Source organism: Rana temporaria, chromosome 5 (assembly GCF_905171775.1).
Source record: "Rana temporaria chromosome 5, aRanTem1.1, whole genome shotgun sequence".
Taxonomy (NCBI): Eukaryota; Metazoa; Chordata; class Amphibia; order Anura; family Ranidae; genus Rana; species Rana temporaria.
Window position 1 is genome coordinate 128,532,313 of NC_053493.1, and position 26,918 is coordinate 128,559,230.

The 26,918-nt window shown below is 44.9% G+C and overlaps 1 protein-coding gene across 1 annotated transcript in view; it reads left to right on the plus strand.

Annotated features, from left to right (window-relative positions):
• The window catches only part of LOC120940335 (acyl-CoA dehydrogenase family member 11-like), a 113,311-nt gene that overhangs the window by 60,543 nt on the left and 25,850 nt on the right, over positions 1-26,918 (plus strand). The window contains exons 5-6 of the mRNA XM_040353114.1: positions 9,877-10,041; positions 22,742-22,883. Coding sequence (XP_040209048.1) covers positions 9,877-10,041; positions 22,742-22,883 — 307 coding nt within the window. The remainder of the gene's footprint in view (positions 1-9,876; positions 10,042-22,741; positions 22,884-26,918) is intronic.

Genomic DNA, 26,918 nt, shown 5'->3' on the forward strand with positions numbered 1-26,918 from the left:
AATTTTATGGGTCAGATGGTAAATGCACGAACAAGAAACAAAGCGCTACTAGACCTACTGATTACTAACCATACAGACCTGATTGTGGATGTGGAAATACTGTGTAATTTAGGAAACAGTGGCCCAGATTCAAGAAGCACTTGCGCGGGAGCAAGTGTGATTTGCGCCGCGCAAGTACTGATTTGCTCCCATGCAAATTTGCCGCTGATTCTGTAAACCAGTTAAGCCAGAAATACGGCCATTTTCCCGCGCACGCAGCCTAGCTGCTCCGGCGCAATTTTCGCGCAATTTTGCGCGGGGTGTAAGTTGCGCCTTCATGGAATTCCCTCAGCGAATATGCAAATTAGGTACTGCCGATGATTCAGCAACATGCGCGTGTGATGCGCAAGCTTTTTTCCCTGGGCAAACTTGCTCCTGTTAAAAGCAGGGGCAAGTTAGCAAAAGATGGCCAAATGTCATCTGAAGGAGCGCGCAACTTCAGCAGCACCTAGACAGACGAGCTGAACAAGCAGAGCACCCACATTTTCGGGACCTCACATCTGTGCACCAACATGCCAGGGGCAGCTATGGTTCTTGATATTCTATTGACTGAGCCGACTCGTAGGAGGGCACGGGAGAGGATTTACAGAGGGCGCTACAACCTTTTTCAGATGACTGATACTGAGGTGTATCGCATGTTTCGCTTTAGCCCTGAGGTCATCCTTGAGTTGGTAACAATCCTGCAGGATGACATCAGCAGCCCGAACCATCGGGGACAGGCAGTGCAGCCACTGGTGAAGGTAGTGGCAACCCTTCATTTTTTGGCAAGTGGCTCATTTCAGCGCACAGGTGGAGTGGTGGCGGGGATGTCCCAATCCAGCATGAGCAGGTGTGTGCACCAAGTGATCCCTGCAATACTCAGACGAATGGGCACACAATTTATCAAACCAACCACGGCTGACCTGCGGCAGAAGGCAATCAGTGATTTTTATGCATTAGCCAGATTTCCACGCACTGTGGGTGCAATAGATTGTACCCATGTGGCACTACGCCCCCCCCGGCTCCTCGAGCATATCTACTGCAACAGGAAACATTGGCATTCGATAAATGTGCAGATGATTGTGGATGCACATGGTCTCATATGGCATGTCCGTGCCAAACACCCAGGGTCAAGCCATGACAGTTTTATTTACCGACACAGCCCCATCCCAACCGAGTTTGACCAGAACATGTATGGAGACAGCTGGCTGATTGGTGAGTGACATGGGTGTCAGGTATGACTGCCCCTCCCCCCATGATGCACACATCACAAGGGGCACATGCACGACTAACATTCTCCTGTCTTTTCCCTTCCAGGTGACTCTGCATATGCCCTGGGACGTCACATGATGACCCCATTTCGTAACCCTCAAACACCAGGAGAGGAAAGACTCCAATTATGTTGCTGTCCATTCATACACCTTTCACATGGCAGAGGGTGACACCCCTTTTCCAGCAGGAGTGCCACCCCCCCCCCCATTCACACACCAGTCACACTGTAGTATACACTCCTCACCGTGTGTAGGGACTACAAATAAATATAAAAACTCATATCCTGAGCATATAAAAAAAATATAAAAACTCATATCCTGAGCATATATAAAAATAATAAAAAAGCATCAACCCCTACTTCCACACTCCGTGCAGGTGGTGGCTGCATGCCCTCCATGGCGTTGGCCAGGCGGGCGAGGATTGTGTTGGTCTGGGCCAACATCCTCATTTGGCGGGTGGTGGTATCCCGCTGATGCCGGCGGGTAACTCTCGCCTCCTCCTGCACTGCAGCGGTGTTGGCCTGCACAGCAGCGGTATTGGCCTCCACCGCAGCTGTCATCCTGCTTAACAAAGCTGGTGTGGTCTCCTGAGCCACCAAGAAGGTGACTATGGCCTTAGAGTTGCCACTAATTTCCCCCAGGCTCTGTGCGACATGTTTGTCCCGGTCCGCATGCAGGGTGAGGGCATGCTGCATAGAGGTGGAGGTGGATGCCATGCTGTCCGCCAGACGACGCACCTCTCCCACCATGGCCCCTATATGGCGGGTCTGTAGGGCCTGCTCCTCCAGCAGACCGTCACGGAGGCTGGAGGGTATATGCCTCGTTTTTGAGAGAGCCTTCCTGGGAGGAGAGGCTCGGCCACGGACAGAGGGAGAAGGGGAGGGGTCCACAAGGGAGGGGCTTGCCCTGGAGGGGCTTGCCCTGGAGGGGGATGAAATGCTGGGCGGGGGGGTGGTGGGTTGGTCAGGGATGGTGGTCTCCTCCTGGAGGGAGCCAGAGTCCTCCTGGATAAGGAAAAAGGTATCCTCCTCCAATACCACTTCCTCCTCCATACTTGGCCCCGGTATGATGTCCTCCTGGACCAGCATAGCCAGAATGTCCATGGGGCCTGACTGGACCCCTGGCTCTGGTCTGGATGGGCTGGGTCGAGCCGCAGCCGAAGACGGCCCAGCTTCATCATCATCATCATCACCACCTGTGGATGACACCAAAACGAAATATTTTGCTGGTGCAACACACTTCTCACATGTTCACTTGTACCCCCTCCCATGATGCACAGCAGATATGAAAGGAAAATAATACTTACATCTTCACTTCTACCCACAAATATGTTCACTTGTACCCCCTCCCATGATGCACAGCAGATATGAAAGGAAAATAATACTTACATCTTCACTTCTACCCACAAATATGTTCACTTGTACCCCCTCCCATGATGCACAGCAGATATGAAAGGAAAATAATACTTACATCTTCACTTCTACCCACAAATATGTTCACTTGTACCCCCTCCCATGATGCACAGCAGATATGAAAGGAAAATAATACTTACATCTTCACTTCTACCCACAAATATGTTCACTTGTACCCCCTCCCATGATGCACAGCAGATATGAAAGGAAAATAACTTACCAGTCCCCAAGTTCCCAACAGTGGAGTCCAACCCTTCAAGTCCCTCCACCTGCTCCTGCACAAACGTTTGTGCAATAAGCTGCTCCTCCTGATTGAGCCGGATCATACATCGCGGCCCACCTCCCGTGCCACCGGTATGCTTCCTGATAAGGGCCAGCTTATCCCGGACCCTGCGCCTCATGTCGTTGAGCTTTTTCTGGATGTCATCCCAGGTACGCACTTCATTACCCAGGGCATTGATGTCCAGGGCAATGGCTTCATATATAGCCCTCCTTTGGGCAATGGTGGTGTTTGCCCGCTGGGCACCATATAGGACTTCCTTATGCTGCTGGAGTGCAGCAATCAGGATGTCCATCTCTGCAGCCACAAAGTTGGCCTTCCTTTTTTTGGTCCCTTTGGGAGGTGCCATGTCTTGCAAAAGGGCTGAATTTCCTTGCTCAGGGGGGGTAGGAAAAAGCAGGATGAAATTCAGCAAAGAACCTGCGCAAGTCTGCTCCTATTTATTTGCTCAGTGCAAGCAGCTGAGCAGGATTTGCCCTGAAATTATGCTAGGCGCAGTTTGACGCATGCGCAGACGGCAGCGCTCTAACTGCGCATGCGCGCGCCCGGCGCAAACCTCTGCTGAGCCGAAAATTCCTCATTTACATAGGGGCACACCCACTTTGACTTGCACGGCCTTGCGCCCTCAGCTTTGCCTTAAACAGGAGCAAATTAAATGAACAAACGATTCCTGAATCAGGTGGCAATTTGGCAAATTTGCTCCAGCGCAGAGAAATTCAGCTGAGCGGCTCAGGTGTAAGTAATGGGCAAATCTACCTGAATCTGGGCCAGTGATGCCAGGTCAATTAGTTTCAGCATAAATCACACAAATAATAAACACAAGGGTAATACAAAGACACTGAATTTCAAAAGAGCCAACATCCCTAAACTAAGCTCCATGCTAGGAGATATTAAATGGGATAAAATGCTAGGAACAATGAAAAATGGGTGTGCTTTAAGAGCATTTAATATAAAGGTATTGGCCAGTGCATCCCAATGGGAAAGGAGCTAACAAAAGTGGCTTAAGTCCAACGTAAAAATGCATATAAAAGGAAAGGAGAAGGCCTTTAAAAAATCATCAGCATTCCAACTTTACAAAGAATGCAATAAGAAATGTAAAGGTGCCATAGGGCGGCCAAGATAGAACAAGAAGGACACATAGTGGAGGAGAGGGAAAATAACAAAGACATTTTTTAGGTATTTAATAGTAAGAGAGAGAGGTCAGAACATATTGGCCCCATAAAGAATGATGAATGGAATCTGGTTACAAAACAGGGAGAGATGGCGAAGGTTTTGAATTTATTCTTTGCCTCAGACTTAGTGGGGGAAACGGGGGGGATTCAGTAACCAAGATTGCAAGGTTTATCCTCACTACACGTCACAGGAAGCACCCTGGTGGCTAACAGAGCATAGAATTAGAAATAGACTTGAAAAATGTAACATAAGTCACCTGGACCAGATGGCTTATACCCGAGGGTCCTTAAAGTGTAAGTTCACCTTTTACAGATGTAGCGCCCCCTTACTTTCAGTATGGGCACTACACTAAAGTTAGTGGGAATGGGAGGGTTAGTTTACTCCCATTCACAATTTGTTTTAAATTTGGTTGCTGTCAATTCGGAACTGTCCTGTAGGTCAGTCTGCGCTCCAGGGGTGTGTTACCACCCCTGGGCGCCAGTTGGCGCTAGAGGGGTCCTGACAGACAACCTTTCCCAGCAGCCAATCAGAGGAGCGTTTCCCTCGTTGGGCATGCTGGGAGGGGGTATATCTGTGACGGCCGTCATTATTCTGCCTGTTCTGTGCGGGGCCCGAGTTCTAGGCATCCACCTTCAGGGTGCGCGCATCCATGGACCCCGCCACCGTGGCCTGCTTCACTGAGGTTGTGCACCATGCGGAGCCTCATCCTAACATTGAGAGGGGCCCCAGCGGTTTGCTGGGTCCAAACCTTCTGCTGAGAGGATCCTAAGCTGGGAGCTGTACGGTGGGGGATTGGCTCGGGGAGAACCTAGAGATAGAGGTTGTCCGGGAAGCCTAGACGAACCATCGAGGATCCAGTCACCACACTGCATGACAGGTATGCTTAAGCTGTCAATTGGTGACACTATCTGAACTGACTGGGAGGATTTACTCAATCTGATCTCTTACATCTAAAAATTGCTAAGCCCGTGGCAAGGGCCCTGAGTCAGGCCTGTAGCAGGGGTCTGTTCCTCCCAGTGATTTGCAAGTGACGCTCCGGCTGCCAGGCTTGTGACAACCGCCTGTCCGGGGGCACTTTACCCACCCAGACTGGGGTGGCGACGAGTTGAACGTAATTGTTGCCGAGAGCAGGCTTGCTCTCTTTCCATATCCAAGGGCCTGATACTAAAGTTCTCTCCCTATTCATCAACCTTTCTCTATTGTGTGCCATGTTGATGTTGGCCGTGTTGGGCCTTGGAATAAAGCATTGAACTTCCCCTTAATATCCATTCCAGACCTGAAGGGCCTGGTAATGGAATTTGGGGGGACCCTTACGCTATTTTTTTTTATGAATGAATTCGCTCTGAATTGCCAGAGCCGACAATTCATTATAGCCGCAAGTCCGGTTTTAAAAGACTATTTTTCCTTTCAGAAATGACACTTTGTGCAAGGACAGTACTATGTACTGGAAACATGCGCTATTTCACATGCTAACTTTACACGCCCCCTAGGTATGAAATTTAAAGTAATATTTCACTTTTATTGTTTCACTTTTAGCATTATTAAATTCACTGCTCCCAAAAAAACGGCCATTTTTAAAACTTTTTTTGCATTGATACATGTCTCCTGGGACAGGACCCAGGTCCCCAAACACTTTTTAGGACAATAAATTGCATATTAGCCTTTAAAATTAGCACTTTAGATTTCTCCCATAGACTTTAACAGGGTGTTCCGCTGCTTTTCGAATTTGCCGCGAACACCCCTAATTGTTCGTTGTTCGCCGAACAGGCAATGTTAGTGTCGAACATGAGTTCGACTCGAACTCGAAGCTCATCCCTACTTGCGGCTTTAATGTAATGTCTGGTCCCTGCAATATGGATGAAAATCATTGAGAAAAATAGCACAGACACAGACAGTACACACACCACGTAGCTTTAGGTGCACATTGCAGAGGACACAGGCAATACACACTACGTAGCTTTAGGTGCAAACTGCAGAGGACACGGGCAGTACACACCAAGTAGCTTTAGGTGCAAACTGCAGAGGACAAAGGCAGTACACACACTACTTAGCTTTAGGTGCAAACTGCAGAGGACAAAGGCAGTGCACACACTACGTAGCTTTAGGTGCAAACTGCAGAGGACACGGGCAGAACACACCAAGTAGCTTTAGGTGCAAACTACAGAGGACAAAGGCAGTACACACACTACGTAGCTTTAGGTGCAAACTGCAGAGGACATGGGCAGTACACACCATGTAGCTTTAGGTGCAAACTGCAGAGGACACGGGCAGTACACACCAAGTAGCTTTAGGTGCAAACTACAGAGGACAAAGGCAGTACACACACCACGTAGCTTTATGGTGCACACTGCAGAGGACACAGGCAATAGACCATGTGAAATACTGCAGCTAGCACAATCACCTGCCTGCCAGTAAATTAGGAAGAGCTGATCTAGCTAAACTATACAGTGTATAAATATATATACAACACCTGGGATGCATATATATCCTCTACACACTGTAACTTTAACTGACTAGCCTGCCTGCCTGCCTGCTCTATCTACCTACTAAAAATGACACCCTCTCTCTCTCTGTCTTCTCTCTTTTAACCGCCGCAACACACTACACAAAGCCGACCTGCAGGCGGCCTTTTATAGTGTGGGCGTGTACTAAACCCCCTGAGTCATAATTGGCCAAAGCCACCCTGGCTTTGGCCAATTATGGCTCTCCGTTTTTTTGCAAGCTGTGATTGGCCAAGCATGTGGGTCATTTGGCCAATCATCAGCCAGCAATGCACTGCGATGCCGCAGTGAATTATGGGCTGTGAAACGTAACTCGAATTTGGTGCGAACGGCCCAAAACGTTTGTAATTCGACGAACGATCGAACATACAATGTTCGAGTCGAACATGAGTTCGACTCGAATACGAAGCTCATCCCTATCCACCATATAATATGAGATAGCTGCTTACCAGAGAAAATGGATTCTAGATTAGAAGAGTTATGACTCATGAGTGCAGTATGATAGAATATCCCTAAGACAGGAGTCACCAACCCTCTTTCCTTTGCAGCGAAGCAGGAGACCGGTTTGGCAGGGCCGATCCTGGGCAGGTGAACGGGGTGCAGCGCACCCAGGCACCACAGAAGTGGGGGCACTGAAGCGCCAGAGTGCTACCCTTCCGCCTCCTCCTCCTCTTGTCTGTGTCCAGAGGCAGCTCTCTCTGCCGGCAACTGACGGGAGCGGATCAGAGGAGGAGAGACTGTGCCGCCGCAGCCGCCGCTGTGTTTCCTGCCCAAGTCCATCCTCCCTCCCTCCCTCCTCCTGTCAGAGGAAGAGAGCGAAGTAGCTGAAGACCATGGTGGCAGTCTCTGACAGTCTTATTTATTATATCTGCAGTCTCTGAGCATCTCCTGTAGTATTTCTGCAGTCTCTGACCATCTCCTGTACTATGTCTGCAGTCTCTGACCATTTCCTGTACTATATATGCAGTCTCTGATCATTTCCTGTACTATGTCTGCAGTCCCTGACCATGTGGAGGCGCCAGAAATATTTCTGCACCCAGGCGTCTGTGACCCTAGGATCGGCCCTGCCCTTTGGCTTTTCTTTGGTGCCCAATGGGAACACTCACATAAGGAATAATCGATGGTTCATCAGCAATTCATGCATGTAAGATAAATCAAAGAAACTCCCATAGTGTGAAACCATATAAAGTTTTTAGAGATAAAAGATACCAACTACTTACATAGAGGCAGTTAAAAACGAGCATATATGCATGGGCCATGTGCCAATGACGTGATCTTTCATGAAAAAACATCTATGCTTGTGATGTTGCCACGCCCACAGATCCCACAAGGCTGTCAGCTTGAATCCCGGGATGGATATATTTTGCACATAAGTTTGTTTTTAACTGCCTCTATGTAAGTAGTTGGTATCTTTTATCTTCAATATATTTTATACGGTTTCACACTATAGGAGTTTCTTTGATTCATCTTGAATGCGTGATTTGCCAGTGAACCATCAATTATTCCCTACGTGAGTGTTCCCATTGGACACCAAAGAAAAGCCATAGAGGTCTCCCATTTTTCTGCAAAAGAAAGAGGGCTAATGACTCCTGTCTTAAGGATTTTCTATCATACTGCGCTTGTGACTCTTATAATTTAGAGTCCATTTAGTCTCGTAAGCGGCCATCTCATATGGAGGTTTTATATATTTTGAACACTTAATCACTCACATTCTCCTAGTTTCTCCTAGTTTCATGATTGGACTATATCACTTCTAATTGGACTGTAACATTCATGGGACTTTATTTCTTTGTCATTTTAGCGTGGCAATTTTCTGTTTGTATATACTGTAAGTGTAAATGAATGACACGGCTGGGCTGGCAGAGCCCTGCACGGCTGTGTTTTTGTTAAGATTGTGACAGTTAGCGGGAGGACAACATCCTCTGCTAGCTGTTAAAACAGGGGATCAGAGGGAGTGGAGTCTGGTTCATGTTTAACATGTTACACCCTGAATATATTAGATTAAGATTAAGCGTACAATCTATGTAGATTTTACACTTTGTAAAATAAATTAAACATGTAAAAATATTACTTGTGTTATGTTTTTACATAGAGAGCTTGTCTCAACCTAATAAATGTTGTTGGTTTAATTGTTCTTTTATATAATTTAATACTGTATATTTAATTACTACTCGTGTACCTGACTAACTTTACAAGCTTTGCTGAAAAAACAAAAAAATAAAACTACAAAGCACTAATGTACGAGTCAAAGGAATGACTCCTACCAGGGCTCAAGTCCTGCGGGAACGTGTGGGAACGGAGTTCCTGCACTTTTTTCACAGCAGGAACTCAGTTCCCTTTGCAGGACTAGAGCAGCCGAGCCACCCGAGCCAATCCTTCACTAAGTGGCGATGCCCAGCTCGAGTCACTGTCAGGGGCAGGCAAACCTTAGTAATCCTTTATGTTACTGGCCGCTTCCTGTATATGGATTCATCGGGTAGTGTGCGGGTATTCCGTCACTTCCTCGATGCCGCAATGTCTCCTGGGAGCTTTTGTCATTGTTCCCAGGAGAAATTGCGAAGGTCTGCCGCAAGTTATCGAGGGATTTAGAAAAAACATGTGGTTTAGTAATTATGCATATGAGCGTATCATTTTCTTTTTTCTTTGGTGGGGGAGTGGATCTTGGGTGGAAGTTCCCACACTTTTTTCCCCAGGACTTGACCCCTGACCCCTACTCCCTTACTGTATTTTTTTATATCTCAGTAAAGAGCCTGAAATGGAGAACGATAGTGTCAAAGGTACTGTGCTTTTTTTCTTTTTATGCCAGTCTCCCTGCCACCCTTCTCATTGATGTCATTGGGTCTGTAATCAGTGCAGGACAAGTGACCATGTCATCAGGATGAAATTGGCTGCCGATAATATGAAATTGTCTGTCCGTCCACATTCTAGCGAATGGATCACCTGCTGTTTAGGGACTATGAAGTAATGTGATTATTACTGTGTTGCTGAAGAAGTAGTTCATAGCTTACGGGGGAAGAGGGGCCTTTTCACCTTGCGTCCTTGCCCTACATTGGGGGAAGTTAGTCTTTAACAGTGGTGGATATACAGTAGGTAGGTGCTTTTCTGTTTACTTTACTCTTATTGTATACCTGATCTTAACATTCAGCAAATGCACTATTACAAGAGCTGGATGTAATGCTATTGTATGTCACACTGGCTTACTTTCTGTAAATCCATTTCAGGTAACCACATGGAAGAAGCTGTATGACCGGGTTGCACACACTGATGTCCCAGAAATGAGCCAGTTAGCTGACTGGCTTATGAATAATTTGCCAAGCAATGACAACGAAGAGTGCCTTGTCCATGGTGATTTTAGGATCGACAATCTAATTTTCCATCCAACTGAGGTAAATTCTTTTGTAGTAAATAGAGCCTTGTACCAGGGTATTACAAGGTAGTACATAGTTAGGTGTTATAGCTTATTAACACTGTACCGCATGTGTTTTTGAATAGTTTTGTCGTGTTTTTTTTCCCCCCTTTTTTATTTTATTTATGTATATTGTACGTATAGGGCCAGATTCACGAACGATTTACGCTGGCGTATCTATTGATACGCGGCGTAAGTTAAACGTTGCGCCATCGTATCTATGCGCGGTATTCTGGGAACAAGATACGCCTGAAATATGGCTTCAGCCGATCGACGTAAGTGTTAGTACGCCGTCGTATCTAGGGTGCATATTTACGCTGGCCGCTAGGGGCGCTTCCATCGATTTACGCGTCGAATATGTAAATGAGCTAGATACGCCGATTCACGAATGTACTTGCACCCGATACGCCGTTTACGTAAGGCTTACGTCCGGCATAACGTTACCCCTGGTATATGAGGCGAAGGTATTGCAAGGTATGGACGTCGGAACGAGCTTATCTTTTTACGTCGTTTACGTAAGTCGTACGTGAATGGGGCTGTGCGTAGGTTACGTTCACGTCACAGGCATTGAGCCGGCGTAACTTAGGGAGAAAATTTTACGTGATACTGAGCATGCGCGCGCATGCGCCATTCGTTAGGCGCGTCATTTAAATGGGGTCATGAGTCATTTCCATACAACACGCCCCCACCAGCCTACTTTGAATTAGGCGGGCTTACGCCGGCCAATTTTCGCTACGCCGCGGCAACTTAAGAAGCAAGTGCTTTGTGAATACTGCACTTGCCTGTCTAAGTTGCGGAGGCGTATCGTAAATAGGATACGCTACGCCCGCACAAAGATGCGCCCTCCTACGTGAATCTGGCCCATAGTATGTATTTTTATGTGCTGCGGTGCTTTGCATTAAACAGTATATTATGCAAAGATTGCGAGTGAAGTGTTGAGCAAACTCCAATATATAATGTGTATCAACAAATCATATACATTTCAAATCCTGTGAAATATATCATAACATCAAAAAGTGCATAAAACAAAAGGAAAAAAACAATGTAGTGTCAAACTACACAATCACAGTAGCGCCAAAAATAAAATTCAAATGTGTCCATAATAAAATCAAAAATAATTGTCTATCATAAATATCAACAAAGAATGAATTGTGAAAATAGTGCTACTCTTCAGAAAGTGGAAAATTTGGAACACCGTAGAGCCTTCACCAAAGTGCACAAGTGCCAATACACACCCTTATAGAATGAGGCTCACCAGATTGTAGATTTCAATCGCATGTGTGATTAAATCACTTTAAGCTTTATGCAGATGATCAACCCAATCTCCACTCAGATCGCGTCAGATTCAAATGGATGACAGCTCTCTTCATATGTAGAGCTAAAATCAACGCAAAGCCTCCAATAGTCCAAAAACCTTTTGGGTAACAATTTTAATGAAAATGTAATACGCTTACATCACAAATAAAAACAAATCGCCTTTGGTATATGTTAGTTACATGCCGGGTGCCTGCGTGCTGCGTCTCCAACCCCTTCTCGCTTGCACTCACAGATATCACTCTCAGCGTGACGATTCAGTTGCCGTGTAGCCACACCCCTACAATGTTTCGTTACTTCCAACTTGATCACAGGGGATTTTCACAATTGATTATTTGTTGATATTTATGATGGACAATTATTTTTGATTTTAATATGGACACTTTTGAATAATTTTTATTGTTCTTTTGCGCTACTGTGATTAGGTAATTTGACACTACATTGTTTTTTACCTTTTAGTTTTATTTGCATTTTAAGTAGCAGCACGAATATTTATATTTGTGTAACAGTTCATTCTCCATGTGACTAAGGTAATCACTTATTTCCAAAAAAGGTGCTTCTCGTGTGAACATATATAAACCTCCCTGTTACACCTCTGTGCTCCCAGGACTGTCACCTTAGTGAGTAATCAAATACACGTTTTGATTACAATGCTCAGGGCGATATTTCACCAAACCTAGTAGTGCTCAGGGCGATGTTCCACCGATCCTAGCCTAGTTCCAGGTCTATCAGATGTGTTTGGATGTATTAGGATACGCCTTGCTAGCAGTCCCCTTAAAGCGGAGGTCCACACAAAAATGGAACCTCCACTGTCCGGATTCCCCCCCCCCTCCGGTGTCACATTTGGAACCTTTCAGGTATTTGCACCCCCTCAGGCATAGACCCCCGCATTAGCTGTGTTGTGTGCATTTCCCACTCGACAGTAGGTGTCGCTATCACCACAGGTCAGTTTTGGAAATACAGCAGGCTGGGTGCATTGAGTACTCGTTCCCCAGAGGCAGCCCAGTGGGAGTTTTCGCGCCGCTGTGCATTCTGGGAGAGGATACTTAAGGCACAGACGCCATTTTCTGCTCTCTCTGACCTGATGGCCCTCCTGGCCTAAGGTAGGTATGTCATAGCTGTTCTTCTGCCTTGGGCCTTCTGACCCGAGGTTGTGTTACTGGAAGTAGGCTCAGGAGTTTCTGGGGTCTACTGGTCCAGTGGTGGTCCTGTGCTGTCTTGCCTGTGGGGAGAAGCCTAGCTATTGGAGGAGCCAGGGGAGTACCTATTCCGGGAGAGGACCGAGCGAACGGCTGGTATCTCAGGAAGGGGCCTGGTGACTCAATTGAAGGACGCATCCTAACCAACCTACCTCACAGTACTTCCGGACGGCTTAAAGACTCGTTTGGTTATGCAATCCTGTGGATTGTGCAACAACACTATTGTATTCGGTAAGTCTTTGGCAGAGACTTTGGGCCAGATTCACAAAGGAGATACGACGGAGTAGATATCCCTACGATCCGACAGGTGTAATTGTTTTACACTGTCGGATCTTAGGATGCAGTACCGCGGCCGCTGCTGGGGGGAATTTGCGTCGTAAACCAGCGTCGGGTATGCAAATTAGGAGTTACGGCGATCCATTTTCGTCACCGCTAGTCTAGTTTCCCGTCGCAAAGTTAGTCGTCGTTTTTGGTGCCTTAACTTTACACAGCAAACGTATTGCTGTATAAAGTATGGCCGTCGTTCCCGCGTCGAAATTAAAAAATCAACGTCGTTTGCGTAAGACGTCCGGGAATACGAAAGTACGCTACGCACGTCGCCGTTCGAAAAAATGACGTCACTTCGCGCAAAGCACGGCGGGAATTTCGAAACGGAGCATGCGCAGTAGGTCTGGCGCGGGAGCGTGCCTAATTTAAATGGCACACGCCCATTTAAATTACGCGGGCTTACGCCGGAGGCTGCCGGCATAATTTTTCACGCAAGTGCTTGGTGAATCAGGCACTTGCGATGAAAAATTGCGGCGGTGTAACGTATCTAAGATACGTTACGCCACCGCGATTCTACCTGAATCTGGCCCTTTGTCCGTGCATCGCACCGGCTGCTAGGTCGGTGAGAGAGGCCTATCCAGTGGTTGTGAGATCCAGTGTTGGAAGCTGTTTGTCCTCTGGATCCAAAGAAGTACCCGTGATCTGCAAACTAGGTATCTTAATCTTCCCTAACCCCCCATCCCCATCCTTCTATTGCCACAAGTTGTTTAATAAAAGCATTGGAAATGAACAAGACTAAGTGCTTGGTGCATACATCTGTGGACGTATTTTCCAATACAGACTCCTAGTTCTGATACAGTGAACAGTGAGATAACGGCAGACCCAAATCTAATCCAGCAGCTCCTATATATACACACATACACACACACAGTTATGCTTATAAGTTTACATACCCTGGCAGAGTTTATGATTTCTTGGCCATTTTTCAGCGAATATAAATGATAACACAAAAACTTTTCTTTCACTCATGGTTAGTGTTTGGCTGAAGCCCTTTATTATCAATCAACTGTGTTTGCTCTTTTTAAATCATAAGGACAACAGAAACTACCCAAATGACCATGATCAAAAGTTTACATACCCTGCACACGAGTTGACACAAAGGTGTTTGAATGGCTATTAAAGGTAACCATCCTCACCTGTGATATGTTTGCTTGTAATTAGTGTGTGTGTGTGTAATAAGGTCAATGAGTTTCTGGAATCCTGACAGACCCATGCATCTTTCATTCAGCGCTTTACTGATGTTTCTGGATTCAGAATCATGGGGAAAGCAAAAGAATTGTCAAAGGATCTGCGGGAAGAAGTAGTTGAACTGTATAAAACAAGAAAGGGATATAAAAAGATATCCAAAGAATTGAGAATGCCAATCAGCAGTTTTCGAACTCTAATCAAGAAGTAGAAAATACGGGGTTCTGTTGAAACCAAACCATGGTCAGGAAGGCCAACTAAAATTTCAGCCACAACTGCCAGGAAAATTGTTCGGGATGCAAAGACAATCCACAAATAACTTCAGGTGAAATACAGGACTCTCTGAAAACATGTGGTGTGGCCAGGGCTTTTTTTTCAGCGGGAACGCAGTTCTGGCACCTCCAGCACTGAATGTGTGTACTGGAAAGGGGTGAGTGAGTGGAAAACTTGTAAAGCGCAACACATGCGAACTGAATCGCCTCTGGGCGCTGTTTCCATTCCATTGGTAAGGAAAACCCCTTGACCTCAGAAGAGATGGGTTTTAATCTTTCTCCTGAAGGCCAAGTGGTCTGACTCTAAACGGATGGTAGTTGGTAGCGCATTCCACAGCCGAGGTCCCTGGACTGCAACAGGGTGCTGGAGGGTCTATTGATTCTAGATGCTGGGGTATCTATTGTCTCTGCTGGGGATGTGTTTTTGTGTGGGTGTCTATTGTTTCTGTGTAAGTCTACTGTTGCTGGTGGGGGGGGGGGTCTCTACTTGCTGGGGTGTCAATTGTTGCTGGGTGGGATCTACTGTTGAGGGAGAGGTCTATTGTTGCTGGCTGCTGGAGAGTCTATTGATGCTGGCTGCTGATAAATCTGTTATTTCTGCTAGGAGTCTATTGTTGCTGGGGTGGTATTTTGTTGTGGGGGGTCCATTGTTGCTGGCTGAAAAGTCTTTTGTTGTGTGAGGATCTATTGTTTCTGGGGGGATCTGTTGTTGCTGCACAGGGTCTATTGTTTCTGGGGTGGAGTCAATTGTTTCTGGGGTGGGGTCTATTTTTGCTGGTGTGGGGTCTATTGTTTCTCTTTGCAAGGGATCTGTTTTACTATCTTTTTTGTTTTCATTATCAAATTTCATAGAAATCGCAGAGTAGCACAAAATACTTGGTTCTGTATTCTCTGAAAGGTGCTGTACTGGGAGGTGGGTAGGGGGTGGAACCAAGGGTTGGTTCTCAGAGACGGATAGGGGGCATAGATGAAGTGTGATTCGGAAAGGTGGAGTTCCTGCACCTATTCCCTGAGAAAAAACGCCCTGGGTGTGGCTGTTTCAAGATGCACAATAAGGAGGCACTTGAAGAAAGATGGGCTGCGTGGTCCAGTCGCCAGAAGAAAGCCATTACTACGCAAATGCCATAAAGTATACACCAAACAGCACAGAGACAAGCCTCAAACCTTCTGTCACATAAAAATTCAAATTCGAAAAAAAAAACGCGTCGCTAGACAGAAGGGTCTGCTTTTACATGGTGTACTAACTTTACACCTTGTAAAAGCAGCCCTAATTTTGCGTATGCAACTTAATACTTACGGAGAAAAAACGAAGCTGAAAAGCTTCGTGGATCTCCGTAAGTGCTAATTTGCATACCCGAGGCGGCATTTCCACACGAAATGCCCCCAGCGGCGGAAGCGGTACTGCATCCTAAGATCCGGCAGTGTAATTCAATTACACATGCCCGATCTTCTCCCTAACTATGGAAAACTGATTCTGTGGATCAGTTCCATAGTTAGGACCAGGGATACGACGGAGTAACAGCAGTTACTCCGTCGTATCTCTTTTGAGGATTTGGCCCAAAATTCGTAGAGGCTTTTAACTCTATTGTAAGGGGAGATACCATACCACAAGATACCCTTCATGCTTTGATTACTGTTCTACCCAAAAAAGGGCAGTGCCAGAGTTATAGGCCTATATCCTTTCTAAACGTAGATCTAAAAAAAATTGCAAGAATATTGGCCAGTTGACTTTTGTCCTATATTTCCCCCCTTATACATCTCGATCAGTTTGGATTTATACCCAAACAAGAGACGAAAGACAATACTCAGTGCTGAGTGCTATACATCTGGCTCATTTCCTTTATTCTTTTATCCGCTGACATGGAAAAAGTGATTAATAGAATGAGCTGGGAGTTCATTTTAGACTCCCATGCCCATAAAGGCTTAGAGGTGAACATGTTGGCGTGGGCCAGGGCTTTATATTTGCATCCAAATAAGTTTTAGACCCTTTTTTTTAAGTAACGGAACCTGACAAGGTTGTCCTTTTGTCCCCCCATTGTTTTTTTTTATACCTTCTCTTGAACTGTTTTTACAGACTATTAGATCACATCTTATAATTACAGGCCTTGATATCTTTAATAATGTTCAGAAGGTCGCAGCATATGCAGATTCGATTTTTTTTTCTCTTTCGTCCCCTCAAACTACCCTTCCGGTCCTATTACAAGAACTGGAGACCCATGGGGCACTTTTTAATTACAAAATTAAGGTCCCAAAATCAGAAGCCCTTAACGACTTCAGCCCTGGAAGAATTTACCCCCTTCCTGACCAGAGCATTTTTTTGCGATTCGGCACTGAGTCGCTTTAGCTGACAATTGTGCGGTCATGTGACGTTGTACCCAAACACATTTTTTCCCACAAATTGATTTATTTTGGTGGTATTTGATCACCTCTGTGGTTTTTATTTTTTGTGCTATAAACAAAAAAGGAGTGACGGTTTAAAAAAAAAAAAGCAAATATTTTACTTTTTGATATAATAAATATCCTCTAAAAATATATAAAAATAAGTTTTCCTCAGCTCAAGCCGATATGTATTGTTCTACATATTTTTAGTAAAAAAAAAAATCGCAATAAGCTTATATGAATTGTTTTGCTACAAAATAGGGGATAGATTTATGTCCTTTTTATTAATAATTTTATTGACGGCGATCTGCAATTTTTCTTGGGACTGCGACATTATGGCGGACACATCGGACACTATTTTGCGACCATTGTCATTTATACAGCGATCAGTGCTTTAAATAGCCACTGATTACTGTATAAATTACACTGGCAGGGAAGGGGTTAAACACTAGGGGGCGATGAAGGGGTTAAGTGCGTCCTAGGGAGTGATTCTAACTGTGGGAGGGGCTACCAGTGACATAAATTCCTTGTTTACATAGGCATCTCCCCGTTTTGTCTCTCCACACCCCAATCGCAGGCCGCCTGTGAACATCGAGTTCCCGGGACCCGCGACCACACTCGCGAGGCATGTGGCGGGTGTGCACGGCGCTAAGCGGCAAATTCTATGGGGCATACAGGTACACTCATTTGCCTGCCGTGCCATTCTGCCAACGTACATCGGTGTGCGACGGTCGGGAAGCATTTTTTGTTTTCGTTTTGGATGGAGTGGGAGGGATTAGAACACCTGTCAGTTTTTGTTGCTGTCTTTGCCTCCATTAAGGAAATTCACCCTCTCTATTTGTTCTGTTTACCTTTTTAAAAGTAAAAATAGTAAAAGAAATTACCCACATTTTGGGTTGCCCTAGAAAAGTAATAGAGGGGAAATCTTCCAATGGTTACACTAGTTCTGGTGACCTGGGGTTCCCCAAGGAATTATCTTGATTTACAGGGATTTTTTCTTGCTTCCTGTTTGACTATGGGACAGGAAGTGAAATGAAATCTCTGCAACGGGACACAGATGGTGAAAAAAATCCAACATGGGTTATAACACCGTGGGTGGTGCTGCGTTGTGGAGAGGGATGGGTGGTGCAGCGTTGTGGAGAGGGATGGGTGGTGCTGCAGCAAGATGATTGATTTGCAATGCATTGTGAAAATGAATGAGGATGAGAGTTACATTGTGAAGAGGATCTCCACAATGTAACTCTGATATACACCCAGAGTCATCTTCATCCATTTTCTCAATGCCAGCCTCAGCCAGGTTTCACTTTAAAAAGACATACAATTAAGTCTAGGGAAAAAAGGGGAGTTTAGAACTGCGCCATAGAACCCGGACTCAGTATGATCAATAGTCCATATATATAATATTGGTCCTCAATGGGAACTGTGTTGGTGAGAGGAGAGTCTATAATCCTTCCAACTTAGGCATAAGTCTGCTATACATGGGATATTTCAGTCACCAACGTGATTCCACAGTACACTTCACTCTTCAGTGAGAGCCCACCACCACTAAATTCAAGCAGATTACCATATAGACTGTAATAAACAGCAGTCGGCTATAACCCAGCCGCGGCCTTTGGGGAGAGATCTCACTCCCTGGATCAGAATCTACACCTTGGCTCCCGCAGACATGACAGAACACCACTGCACGATCATGCACAAAGATAGCAAATATAGTGTAATTCCGCAAAGGATATTTATTAAAAAAAAGCAATAGAAAAATTACTCACATTTTTAAAAGAATAAACGTGCATTTAAAAAGTTTGTTGAAGGCCGGCGAACACATAAAACAGAGCCCTTCCTCCTGAACGCAATGACGTCACCGCACATCCTACCAGACGCGTTTCGTCATTGGACGTTGTCAAGCGTCAACCATTGGCTGATATATTTCAGAATCCATCATTTACCTCAGGTGTAAGTGTTGAAACCTTTAAATTGTGACGTGACAAGGGGGTGTACCGCATTGGGCATTTCTTCTCACGTTTAGGCCCTCTCCCTATACAATATTTTATTGATAATCTGGAACTTCCTTCTACTGAAAGATCAAGATTTCTTCAACTCTAGAATTTTTCTCATAAATTGTGGGAAGACAAGTCTATGACTGGAGATCTTATACCTTATGAAATTAGATGTCAATAGGCTATGGAAAGGAGGGGAGGGATTTCTGTAATTTATAAGTCACTTGCTTCTAATGCTAATAAATTACCCCATATGCTGGCTTGGGAGAAAGAGCTCCAAAATGAATGGGATCTTAAGGACTGGTGTGAAAACTTTAATAGATCAATGAAAGGCATTCTTAATACGTCACTTATAGAAGCTAATGTTAAAATATTTACTAGATGGTACCTAGTTCCTACGAGATTAGCATGTATCCCTCCTCCTCCCCTCTATGCTTTAGAGGTTGCCAGGGATTAGGCTCTATGATTCACATATGGTGGGAGTGTCCAAAGATCCGGGGATTCGGGATAAGAGTCTTCCATATTATACGAAACATCACAGGTTGTAACATACATCAATCTCCAGCGATTGCTTTGCTCAATGGATTTTTACCGCATGTTCCCAGGGTTACCAGAAAACTGATTTTATTCATCCTTACTGGAATAGAGCTAGAATAACCATAGCCACAGCTTGGAAAAAAACGACAGTATCCATTTTACGTATGAAGAGGAAGGTTTCGTGGATAATGGAGCAGGAAAAAATTATTTGTTCAATGTTAGACAAAACTACTAAATTTAATGATATATGGGAACCCTGGATGATTTTAAGACTTTTTGAGTCTATATAACGATTTAGGGGCAGATCCACATAGAAATAGATGGGCACAGCGTATCAGAGATACGCTACGCCGCTGTAACTTACTTTTGGCCGGTTCGAATCCCCAAAGAATTTGCTCCGTAAGTTACGGCGGCGTAGTGTATCTCTGGCGGCGGAATTCAAATTGGCGATTAGGGGGCGTGTTTCATTTAAATGAAGCGCGTCCCCGCGCCAAATGAACTGCGCATGCTTCGTTTCTAAATTTCCCGCCGTGCATTGCGCTAAATGACGTTGCAACGACGTCATTTTTTTTAACTTAGACGTGAATTACGTCCATCCTGATTCACGGACGACTTACGCAAAAAAATAAATAAATTCAAATTTCAACGCGGGAACGACGGCCATACTTAACATGGCAAGTCTAACTATACGCCGCAAAACAGCAGCTTTAACTATACGCCGGAAAAAGACAACTAGAGACAACGTAAGAGAATGCGACGGCCACGCGTATGTTTGTGGATCGTCGGAAATAGCTAATTTGCATACCCGACGCGGAAAACGTCGTGAACGCCACCCAGCAGACGCCGAAGTATTGCATCTAAGATCCGAAGGCGTACGAGGACGTACACCTGTCGGATCTAACCCAGATGCCGTTGTATCTTGGTTTGAGGATTCAAACCAAAGATACGACGCGGGTAATTTGAAAGTACGCCGGCGTATCAGTAGATACACCGGCGTACTCGCTCTGTGGATCTGCCCCTTATTGTTTTAAGGTCAGATCTTTTTTTTTTGTTGTTTTAATATTTTGAGAATGAATTTCTGTTATCCGATTAATCTTCTCATAGTTTGATATGTTGGATGTTACATATACTAGGATTCATGTCCTCCTTTGTCTTGAATAGATACTTTATGAGGTAATGTGGAGGGTGGGTGGGGGGTTCCTCTTGCCCCCTCAGGCACAGCATGCTGCCTTTAGGGGTGTTGGGGAGAGCCGGAGGATCTCCTTACCATCTGGTATCTATATATATGGATACTTTGACTCTTGAGATACTAAATATGTTGTAATGCTAATGTACTATAAAAGGAGGGAGGGTAAGACGGGGAGAGAGGAAACAGGGGATTACTCCCTCTAGGATACGTTGCTTTCAATAGCTTATGTTTTTATATTATTTTTTATATCTTCTATACTTGGATAAGTCTTTACATGAAAATTTAAGAGTTTTGAACATATTGTATTAAGATTTTTCTGTTTGTGCATTATATTGTGCTGCTATCCTGTAATATTCTTTAAATTGTACTGACTCTATTCAGAAGAAAATAAACTTAAAGCTGAGGTTCACCCATAGAGAACACATTTTTCCCTTAGATGAATGCTCGTTTTGTCTAGGGGAATCGGCTAGTTGTATGGGCTGCGGGACTGGGCGTTCCTTCTTGATTGACAGTCTTCCGAGAGGCTTCCGACGGTCGCATCCATCGCGTCACGATTTTCCGAAAGAAGCCGAACGTCGGTGCGCAGGCGCAGTATAGAGCCGCACCGACGTTCGGCTTCTTTCGGCTACGAGTGATGCGATGGATGCGACCGTCGGAAGCCTCTCGGAAGACTGTCAATCAAGAAGGAACGCCCGCTCCCGAAGACCCATACCCGGAAGCGACGGAGAAGATGCATCTCGAAAACGGTAAGTACGGATCATATTTTAAAACAACTAGCCGATTCCCCTAGACAAAATGAGCATGCATCTAAGGGGAAAAGAGAAAAAAAAACCTAATTGGGTGAACTCCCGCTTTAAACTTGAATGAAAAAAAATATACTGGCTGTGTAGTACTAGGGTTGGGGTGTCAGAAACCATGAATCAGACGAGACAGAAGTACAGTTAAATCACACTTGTTTAATAATAAAAGTAAATAGAACAAACGTAGTCAATACATAGCCAAAGTTCGGTAACCGGAACTGATAGTCAGACAAGCCAGAAAGTCAGGAATCCAGGGATCAGCTTAGTGGAACAGCAATCAGGACCTCCAGCCAGAATAAATGTCAGCCAAGCAAGTCTTTAACAGGAACGCAGGAGATAGTCTCTGATGTTGACCAATTTGAAGGCAGAGATCATCTGGGCTGGACGGCTTATGTATGCAGGACTGACAAGCAGGAAATAATAAACAGGTGAGCCACTGTGGAGAGATAGGAGCTTGCAAATGGCCAACAGCTGAGCAGCCAGCTCAGAGAAGGAAGGCTGAGCCCAGCCCTGACAAGGGGTGATTTTTTCAGAAACAATGTTAAAAATGTAATTATTAACCTTCAGCTCCTCTTGTACATTCTCCCCAGCAGTGGTCAAATGTAGTACCAATTTAAAGTGTGCCCCCACTAGATCAAATTTGTGCTCCCCTTTTGAAATTAAAGTGTTTGAATATATATGATAGTAGATAAGCACGTGTATTCTAAATTATGCTTAGTGTTTTCCAAAACTTCAGATCAGCTGTATGGTACAATTGTAACAAATCAAAGGATAACATCACAAACATTTTGATAAAGTTTAGCTGCCATTTTAAAGGGAAAGAGTACAGGGCTCAGGGGTGCATATTCTGCTGGGCAAAGTACAGGGTTTAGGAGTGTGTATTGATCACGGCTCAGGGTGCAGGACTCAGGAGTGCGCATTGGACAGAGTGTTATCGCATAGGGCATAGACAGCTGTAGACTTTAAATAACACTGTAGATTGAAGCAGATAATCTACCTTTTCTTCCTACATTATTTTTCACTTGCTGTTTTTTCCACACTTTATTAGTGGTTCCAGATTAAAGCCCTCATGCATGTAATGGTGCTTTATACTTGTATAGCATCTCTTTCATTTAAGACGACCAATATGTATAATGAGGGCTTTTCATTTCTCTCTCCTTCCTCTTTCTCCCAGTCTCCCTCCGTGGGGGAATAGACAATTCTGAGGACTTTGGAGCTGGCATAGTGCTTATAGGATGGCACCCTGTTAGACTCAGAGCCTCCTTCTATTTTTTCCCGATTTATTCCCTTCAGTAGATATATGTGTTAATAAATAAACAGATTTTTTTATATATAGGAAACTATTTGAATATATAAAAAAAGGTTACACATATGTTTAGCTGTGTTTAAACAATACTTATAGTACAGTCTACAAACACATTTACTATGTTATGGTTTTCTGGTTTGTTTCTTGGTGTTTAAAAGTGAACTTTACTGTCCTTTAGGCTCGTGTGATCGCTGTCCTGGACTGGGAACTGTCCACAATTGGAAATCCTATGTCAGACTTGGCTTACTTTCTTATCATTTATTTTTGGCCTCATGAAGAACCCATTTTTGGTGGTGACAAACTCATTCGTTTTATTGAAGGTATGGGAGTTACCAATGCTGACCACCTGTAAAAAAGCTAGTTGCCTTGCTGCCTGTGGTTCCAATACTTTAATAAAACAGACCAAACTAAGCACAGATCGCTGCATATTTCACCAGCACACCACGGATCTTCATAATAATGTCCAAACGTTTATTTAAGTGATTGTGTCACAGAAGCTATAGAAACAACTATAGCAAGCTGAGGCCTGGAGAATTAACCCCTGCAGCACTGGGTGACAAGTGAACGTTTGTTTTATCTTTTATTTTCTCTGCCCTCCCTTGTTTTGCCACTAATGCCACTAATATATGATTTAAAAGTATGGCATTGCTATGAGTTTAAACGCTAGAAGTGGGGGGCAAACACATTTGTGGAACCCTCCATGGGAAGGACAGGGTCAGTAGGAGGACTACGAGACAGGGCAATGATAAACTGGAGAAAGATAAGAGAACAAAGAACAACATTTCTTGCATAAGTAATATATAACAGCAGGCACGGAGTGAGCTGACATGGATGCTTCTGAATCTTCGCTCCATGAAGGCTCACCATGTTTTTATATTTGACTTCATTACAGAAACCAATTACGATGTTTATTGTTTTACAGAGACATGGTTAGATGAGGCTAGCGGACCTGTTATAGCGTCTGCTATCCGCCCAGGTTACAAGATTATCTATCAAAACAGGGCTATAGGGAGAGGTGGAGGGACAGCGGTAGTTTTTAAACACAAATTTAAAAGTTAAAAAGATGGAAGAACTGAATATGAAGGGATGCGAGATTCTCTCGATCCAATTTTTAGGTGTTGACAAGGTCCTCTTGGACCTTCATGTAGTGTATATCTGCCCTAATTTGAAAACTACTAGTCTGGTTAAATTTTGGGAGTGGGCTATGAATACACTTTGTAGACCCCACCTCGCGATCTTTTTAGGCGATTTTAACATTTGGTCTGAAGACCACAGTATCAAGGAAGTGAGAGATTTCTTTCACTCCTGTGATGAGATGGGACTGTTGTTTTTAACAACGGGGCCCACCCATCAGTCTGGCCATGCTTTAGACTTGATTCTCTTTAGAGAAATAAGTCTTAATTTCACAGGCACTTTGACTATTCCATGGACAGACCATTGTGCTGTGTCATTTACTAGTTTTTTCTTATTAAAGGAAAATATTTCCACCTCAATAATGAAGGACTGTTCCTTCAGAAATTTTAGGGAATTCCCACAAGAAAGGTTTAACTCTTTACTGGAAAGGCAGCTGGTCTCCACTCCGGAATCTGATGTAGAGACTGTGTTCAGGGCTATTCATAATGGTATTGTGGGGGCCCTGGACATAGTGGCACCCTTCAAACAGAAAAAAAAGAAGGTAGGTAGGGCTTTTAGCTCTGCCCCCTGGTATACCGAGGCTCTTAAGGTGCAGCGGAGAGAAGGGAGAGCTTTGGAATGGGTGTGGAGAAAGAATCCCTCCCCGGATTCACAGATGTTGTGGAAATCCCATATGGGGCTTTATAAGAACGCCATCCTGCTCACACAGAATACTTTTGTGGCAGCGAGGGTGGAGAAAGCCAACAATAATGGAAAGGAACTTTTTAGAATTGTTCAGGAGTTTACTTCCCCGAGGGCACTTCACTTAGAAGCGGAGGTTTCCTCCCAGACAGCCCAAATGTTTGCCGACTTTTTTGTTGGGAAGATAGAAAAAATACATCTTGGCCTAAAAATATCAGCAGAGTCAGTTAAATGCCCCATTTCAGTCTGATATAAAGCCAGCTTTACTTGACTACCCTCAGTTCTTTTTTAAAGATGTGACAGCGGACTTTGTCCTGGGACTTATTTCCCAGGCCAAGGATTCTGCGCCCCCGAGTGACCCCTTCCCCGGTAATATTTTTAAAGGGGCCAAACTAGTTCTGGCTCCCTACCTCGCTAAACTTATTAATCTTTCATTTGTAGAAGGCACGGTCCCCTCTTTTTTTAAGAAGGCTATTGTTACGACTATTTTGAAAAAGGTTGGCTCTGACCCGCTGGACCCCAATAAATCCAGCCCATTGCAGGTCTTGCTTTCCAGGCTAAAATTGCCGAAAAGGTAGTCTGCGGTCAGCTTCAAGCCCATGTGGAGGAGTTTGACCTACTGGACTGGTGTCAATCCGGGTTCCGTCCCAAACATGGGACGAAGACGGCCTTGGTCGATGTTCTGGACAACCTACTGGTGGATGCGAATGGGGGTTTTCACTCCATCTTGGTCCTTTTAGATCTGTCCGCAGCATTCGACACGGTTGACTATCAAATCCTTCTTTCGAGACTACAGGAGGTGGCGAGAGAAAGCTATCCAGCCTTGGCTTGGTTCGCTTCGTTTTTGGAGGATAGGGAGTTTAGGGTGAAGATGGGGGATCACTATACCGACCCTAAAAAGGTGACTTGTGGTGTCCCCCAAGTTTCTCCCCTCTCCCCCCTCCTATTTAACATCTACCTTCACCCTCTCCTCGCCTTGATAGCAGGGATGGGACTCCGTTTTCCGTCGTATGCTGACGACACCCAACTCTTTTCCAGCATTTCGGCCGACTCTCCTGCGGCTGAGGCTAGGTTGATTGAGGGATTGGACGCCATCAAAAGATAGATGGGGCTCAATTACCTTCAGCTCAACCAGGCCAAAACGGAGGTGCTGTGGTCCGACAAAATTACGGGAGAGGTTTGGGTGTTACCATGGCCTAACGAAGGTGGGGAGTTCCCTAAATCTGCATCTACGGTGAGGACGCTGGGTATCCACATTGATAAGGGGCCTAACACTGGGACCACGCGTGAACCAGGTGGTCAAAACTTGCCACTTTAAAATGCGGCTGCTTCAACGCTTTCTGCCCTATCTGACTGATCAGGCCAGGATCGCTGTGGTGCGCGCTCTCATCCTTCCGCATCTGGACTACTGTAACAGGCTGCTGGCTGGTTTATCTCTCTACCAGATTAAACGCCTACAGAAAGTCCAGAATCAAGCGGTAAGGTTAGCCTTCAATCTGAGAGGCCACTGCCCGACCTCTGGGCACCAGGCAGCCCTTCATTGGCTGCCTGTGGGGCAGCAGATCAGATTCAAGGTTTTAATTAGAGTTGAGCGGACACCTGTATGTTCAGGTTCGGAACCCAAACACGGACTTTGAAAAAAAAGTTCGGGTTCGGGACCGAACCCGACCCGAACTTTGACCCGAATCCGAAACCCATTGAAGTCAATGGGGACCCAGACTTTTGACTACAAAAATGTCTCTAAAAAATGAAGGGAAAGGGCTGGAGGGCTGCAAATGGCAGAAAAATGTCAGGAAGAGCATGGCAAGTACTCCGGAAATAAATGTGGATAATGAAATAACTTAAAATAACATAAAAAAATAAAATAAAATCATTTTGACCTAGGAGGATGAGGTCCATATGTACTAGGAGGTTGAGGTGGATGTGGCGGTGAGGAGGATGAGGTAGCCAACACAGCAGGTTTTGGTTTTTAATTGATTTATTTTTTAAATTAGGGTAAACCCCAAAAGAGTGAGAAAGATCTAGGGTTGCTACCTCATCCCTTTAAACCTGAACACAGAGTAATTACACAGGTTCTGGGGCTAATGTAATGTCGATAAGGCACCAAGTGAGTTTAATTAGCAGCACCTTAATCAGCCAGAGAACCTGTGTAATTAATATGTTTTTGCTTTTAAAGGGATGAGATGGCAACCCAAGAAAGATCAGAAAAAAACAATGGCTGGGTAAGGCCGGCCCGGGGTCTATTCTGCACAAGGTACAGACAAGTCCTGTGGCATCCATGCCTGGTTCATTTTAATGAACGTGAGCTTGTCCACATTGGCTCTGGACAGGCGGCTGCGCTTGTCTGTGATAACGCCCCCTGCCATGCTAAATACACGTTCAGACAATACACTGGCCGCAAGGGCAGGCCAGCACCTCCAAGGCGTAAAGGGCAAGCTCAGGCCATGTGCCCAATTTGGAGACCCAGAAGTTTAAGGGGGCATAGCCGTCATTCAGAACATGTAGGCGTGTGCACACATACTGCTCCACCATGTTGCTGA